At 36.9% G+C, this 6000-nt stretch overlaps 1 protein-coding gene across 2 annotated transcripts in view; it reads right to left on the bottom strand.

The window, feature by feature from the left end:
- Window positions 1-1014: 1014 nt before the first annotated feature.
- l3mbtl1 (L3MBTL histone methyl-lysine binding protein 1) overlaps window positions 1015-6000 on the bottom strand; it is a 37288-nt gene continuing 32302 nt past the window's right edge. The window contains exons 19-22 of one of the 2 annotated variants that reach the window (XM_041799572.1): window positions 4631-4680; window positions 3593-3750; window positions 3423-3485; window positions 1015-2551 (exon numbers count right to left, since the gene is read on the bottom strand). In XM_041799572.1, coding sequence (XP_041655506.1) covers window positions 2417-2551; window positions 3423-3485; window positions 3593-3750; window positions 4631-4680 — 406 coding nt within the window. In that variant the 3' untranslated portion in view covers window positions 1015-2416. Of the gene's footprint in view, window positions 2552-3422; window positions 3486-3592; window positions 3751-3779; window positions 3848-4630; window positions 4681-6000 lie in introns of those variants that run through there. The other variant, XM_041799573.1, reaches the window with a different exon arrangement.

The following is a 6000-nucleotide window of genomic DNA, read 5'->3' as shown; positions in this document are numbered from 1 at the left end:
GAGCTAGATGAGCAGTAAGATATGAGGAGAACACATAGTGCTTTTTAATCCATTCTTCTCTCCTGCTTCTTGTATTTTAAAGCCAGAAGAAGAAGTCCAACATCCTCGTCACCATTGTTGCATACTATTACTTGCATTTAATCATGATATAAAACCTTTCTTCACTTTATTGACCAAATGGTGAACATACAAGTTATCGCCTCATGGTTACTTCATGTTCCTCTACTTTCTTCCTGTTTACAACTCCCGCAAGACTTGTTAAATCCAATAGCCTACATGACAGTTAGCTCTAGTTGCTGATACCTTTATCACACACGTGAAATGTTACCGTCTTTCACAGAGCCCAAGTCTGTCATCACAAAGTAAAATCTCGCTCATTCCTTTTTCCTTCTAATATATATCACTAAACTTTATGCCCATACTACTATAGCATGTATTTCTGCCTGCTTTCGTTGTCCTACTGACTTTTTCATTGTTGTTATTGTGTCCTCTGTCACAGGTTTTCTTATCATGTTCACAGTTGGTGCAGGATGGTTAGAATACCATTTCTCCAACTGGAGAAGTGGAAGCTGAGAGGGTGAGGGCAGAACTTTTACCCTCATAGCATGGGGCGACTGTGGCTCATTAAGTAGAGTCAGTGGTCATGTGATCAGTGGGTCGTGGGATCCCCAGCTATTGCAGGTACATGTTGATGTGCTCCTGGGCAAGACACTTAACTCCAGTTTGCTCAATTGTACTGGGCTAATTCTCCATAGCAACCTCTGCCTCCGTGTGTGAATGTGGAGTCAAGCCAAATGCCTTGTAAAAGGGCTTTGAGAAGTCAGATAGAAAAGCACTATACAAGCTTAAGTCCATTTACTATAGCCAACCGTTGACACGCACAAAAAACATAGAGTTTTTAGTCAGTGGTACAGCACGTGACCTTTATCTGCTCAGGAAATACAATGTGTGAGGCTGATCTCTCAATTAAGACAATGGTCAGTGGTTTCAGTTAGACAGTACAGCTTTGGACATTTATTAATTCATATGGAATGAATGACATGTGCGACCCAAGATTATCTTGACACAAACACACATGCAAACCCACCCACACACACACACGCACATATCCCACCAGAGAAACACACAAAGTTGAATTCCAAAAGCCCTTAAACATTCCATTAAAATAACCATAACAAAACATGAAATCCATTCACCACTTAACCATATCTGACATTAAATGTAAACATGTAAACTGAAATGTAAACAGCAAAGAACTTCTTGGGAGCGATACCAAATCCACAAAACACAGATGACCTAGCAGGTCATATGTGGATGCTATAGTCCTTTTAGCTGGTGGCCTGGGTTTCAAGTCCGACCTGCGGCTCCATTCCTCTATGTTATTGCCCCCCTTCTCACAATCTCTCTCCCTGATTTCCTTCTCTATCTATTGTCCTGTTTAAACATAGGCAAAAAAGCCCAAAGTAAAAAAAAGTAAAAAAACAAACAAACAAACAAACAAAAAAAACAAATCCATGCAAATATGGGGATTTGTGCTCTCCCTTGTGACCACAGTGGAGAATATCATTGTGTAAAATCTATTTTGGCCTCACAGTTGTTCTAAAATGTCATTGCAAATTTTTATTTTCATATATATAGATTTTTTTAATAATAAATAATTAAGGATCTTCTGTTTATCAAAAGTCAAACGCTGTTGTCTCTGTTTTCTGAGTCAAATTCTACATACATTTACATACACCGTAAACAATAATTCCTAAATCACTAAGTCACATTTTCAGAAAAAAGGGTGTGTTGTAAACTTTAACTTTAACTTGACTTTTCCAGCTGTCTGAATACTGTTATCATGTTGTTGAGTTAGAATTAATCTAATATAATGAAGGAGCTGTAACCATATACAGTCCTTCTTCTCAACTATTTTATTGCACAAAACTTGAGGCTTGTAGGAGCCTTACAGTCCAGCCTAATCTACTGCATTACACTGCTCTGTCAAAGTGTATGGCCATACACCTTCATTTATTCAGGAAGTATAACAATAAGTAGTTTTGTGTTGCCTGCATAGCCATGAGTGTATCCAGAATGCCAGGTCTTAAGAAGGCGACCCAGAGCAAGGTACTACAACAGATTTGTTAAATCTGTGTTCTGCATCCACAAACACATTGTCTGTATTGATTTAGTACCAATAACACCTCATATTCTTTTCAGGTAGGGGATATTGAAATAACACATTAGCTTTATAGACCACACAGATTGGCAGAGGATATGTTGGTAGGATGGCTACCCCTATCTTTCTCTCACTTTTTAACAATACTCCCAACCCTCTCCCTCTCTCTGGGTAAAGGACACTAAAGACATGAGAAAAAAAAATATTTGGCACATGATGATTGGCTGCTAAATACCCATGATGAGTGACAGATGATCACTTGAGTCCCTCGTCTGTGCTCTTAAACATGAGGATGGCGTTGGAGATCTTCAAGGCAGGGCCTAGTTTGATGCTCATGATCTTCACAATGTCCGTCTGTGTCAGCAGCAAGAAGGCCTCCCCATCAATCATCTAGGTAGAAGCAGTCAAAATAATCATGACGTAATAGGACAAGGGACTAAAACAGCTGATTCAGTTTTGTTGTGTTTTGGTTTTAGAGCTCTTACGAACAAAGCAATATGACTTATCTCTTACTGATTCTTTCTGTTACATTTGAGCACAGTATCCTCTTTAGAAAAGCTTTTGTGGTTTGAGTGTTGCAAATCCTTTTTTTTAGAATGTGACCAATTTCAGTCAAATGGAGTTTTATGGGCAATATATTTCTTTTGTGCAGCCCAGCAGAAAATGTTTTACTATTTGCACTAGAATTAAAAACTCAACGTGGGTTTATTTATGTCAAATTACAAATGACATTCTAATCATAGTAAGATGTCAAAGCTTCATCTGACTGGACTAATCTTCCCTACTCATTGAAAACAATCACCTCTCTCCATTGCTTTACTATTTCTTCATTTTCATATCTTAAATCAACATGCTCATGCTTTTAATTTGTTTATGATGCACCTTTGACTTATATGAAAGCTACTGACTAATTATAAATAATTTAACTGCTTTTACTGTTACTGTGAACCTATCAATCGTCTTGGCCGTCGTTTTCTAATGATTTGGTACATCTGAAGGTAGAGGAAGTGGGTGGGATTTGGTGACTGAGCTATTCTTGTTTATTTTGTTTATGTTGTATTTGTGTTTTTGGAACCCCCTCAAAAATTAGATGCTGCATCTCAATGGGTTATCCTTTAATACACTTAACTCATTAGTAAAACAGAGGCAAACAAGAGGACCATCTCCACTAAAACACAACCAATTGTTGTTTTCATTATTGGTTTTTTGCAAACAATGAGAATTATCCAATTATTTTTTCATAAAAACCGCAAGGTCTTACCTCCTCTTTGAAGAGGCGTGCCTGTTCTTCACAGCCAGTTAGATTCTGTACAAACATGAAGACCTGTTGCACACGCACAAAGAAGTGAACTTAAAAAATCTGAAAATAAAAATAAAAATAAACAGAAAAAGAAAATAGCTACTTTAACATAAATGTCAGAATCTGCTCACCTCTTCAATGCCCCATGCTGCTACCTGGCTGGCATGAATGCCCTGTACGCCAGGAAGCAGCTTACAGTGCTGCTCCCAGCACAGAGACAGAGCCCTGTCCGACTGACCGCTTAAAGCTGACATGAATAGTGAAGGATAGATTCCCACTGAAGTCAGGCCTAAGAATAAAGACATTGGAACAAATTTTGTCAGATTAACTGTGTTAATCCCTACCTGGTATCCCCCTGGAAGACTGCAAGGGGTGCAAGGCTCTGTCTGCAAAAGGTCATCAAAATAAAATTTGCACAAATTAACTTAAGTCATAACAAAAGCCAACTGAATAGTTTTTACAAAGGTCTGTAAATAAAACTAAGTACATGTTTCCTCATTTAAAAATATTAGTCCACCTCATCAACTACACTTGTAATTCAGGTTATGATGATGACATATTTGAAATTAAAGTTAGTTGTTTTTTATTGGGGGGGCATCGTATTTAAGGATACAAGTAAGGGGGCTCAAAGGAAAAAGGTAACACAGATGAATTCTATATATTATCAACACATTCAAATTTAATGTCATATTTAAATTAGCTAAATTATTAAGTAATGTTAACAATATGTAACAATATTAAATCTGAATGAATATAAAAGAAGGTACAGTTTGAAGATCAGAACACACTTAAAGACAACATCTAAACTTGTGACACAAAAGCTTATAAGCTACAATATGCAGAATTTTTGCACTGAAGTATCTAAATTAATCAAAAATGACTACTCTTATATGTTTTAAGTTACATGTTGAGGTCTTAAATTGTCTCAAATATTTCCAACAGTTTTCAGGGCCATTGTAATGGGACCTCAGATCAAAACAAGAAGTAGACAGCAGAGAGGACAGCGATGGCCTGTACTTATCATATTTTGTTACTGTTTTGATTGAAAGCTGCTGGTTGATGAAATTTACATACTGTGTGTTTAAGCAATTTTAAGGGCTGACGCACTCAAAGGTGAAGCTCAAACTGCAAAAAACAAACAAAAAATAAATTACATTTAGAAAACTCACTCTGATACTCTCTTTGCTGGTTCTTCCTGTATTTGGGAGGACGGCCGATCCTAAAAGCAAAGGAAAGGTTGACGTGAAAGAAAAGCCAACACCAATGCATGCATTCACACAAACACACCTACCTACACACACACTCACACATAAAACACACTATGAAAGATATCTTAAGTCATACATGCTTAACCAGGCACACATGCAAAACCAATTATTTCATAAAAATTCCCCAGCTGATCAATTCCAATTTAAGTAGCCAATTCTTGTTTCAATTTTACCCTGGTCTGACATGTATTAACAATTTTGGCCAATTTTTTTCTTGTTACTGACCTGTTACTGACAGCAAAAGTGTTTTTTCTTATTCTTTAATGTATGTTAAATTTCATATTCATAATAAAACTCTGTTACTTAATTCTTTACTTAATACAAATACTTCAAAGGTCCATCGCTAAAAATCTATAGATTATTTTTGTCTTGCAGACAAAAGACAAATAAAAAAAAATCTCTTTATTTTCTTTATTTTGTGTGTGTGTGTGTGTGTGTGTGTGTGTGTTATTCTAGTTAAGGGACCACAGGGGCATAAAATTAGACAAAACTGGATCTACATTTGTGAGACAAATAAGCCTAGACTGAGAAACTATTGAGACTCTTCAGTGGAGATCTCAACTTGCTTATTTAGCATCTTATTTTTATCTCAGTTATTATTCTCGCTCATCCTGCTGCAGGGGTTCTTTGTATTCAGCCGGGCTTTGAACCTGGAACCTCATTAGCCTGATTGTGGGCCATTGCTGTGATCTACTAGACAACAATCCAACTGTGTATTGTACAGAGACATTCCATGAGGGACAACATAGGTTGTGTCTGAAATAAAATTCACTAATTCACTCCTTCATATTGCCTATATAGAGAGTTGTCTACAGTGGACTATACAGATGCATCTCAAGAATATATGATTCAATTAAAATAGTGAAACTCATATTATATAGAGATTCATTACACTCCAACTGATATATTTCAAGTGTTTATTTCTTTTGATTCAGATGATTATGGCTTACAGCGAACGAAAACACAAAATTCAGTATCTCTGAAAATTAGAATATGATCTAAAACCAACATAAAAGGTTTTTAACACAGGAATATTGGATTACTGAAAAGGATGAACATGTACCACACTCAATACTTGTGGGGGTTCCTTTTGCATAAGTTACTGCAGTAATGCAGCGTGGCATGGAGGTAATCTGTCTGTGGCAGAGCTGAGGTGTTCTGGAAGCTCAGGTAGCTCTGATAGTGACCTTTAGCTCCTCTACATTGTTGGGTCTCAGGGCTGGAGCAGGACTCATTTTAAGTCCTGGAGTTTCATGGCTCAGACCAGCCCA

Source organism: Cheilinus undulatus, linkage group 11 (assembly GCF_018320785.1).
Source record: "Cheilinus undulatus linkage group 11, ASM1832078v1, whole genome shotgun sequence".
Classification (NCBI taxonomy): domain Eukaryota; kingdom Metazoa; phylum Chordata; class Actinopteri; order Labriformes; family Labridae; genus Cheilinus; species Cheilinus undulatus.
The sequence above is the reverse complement of the archived record's forward strand: the minus strand, read 5'-3'. Positions and strand labels throughout refer to the sequence as shown.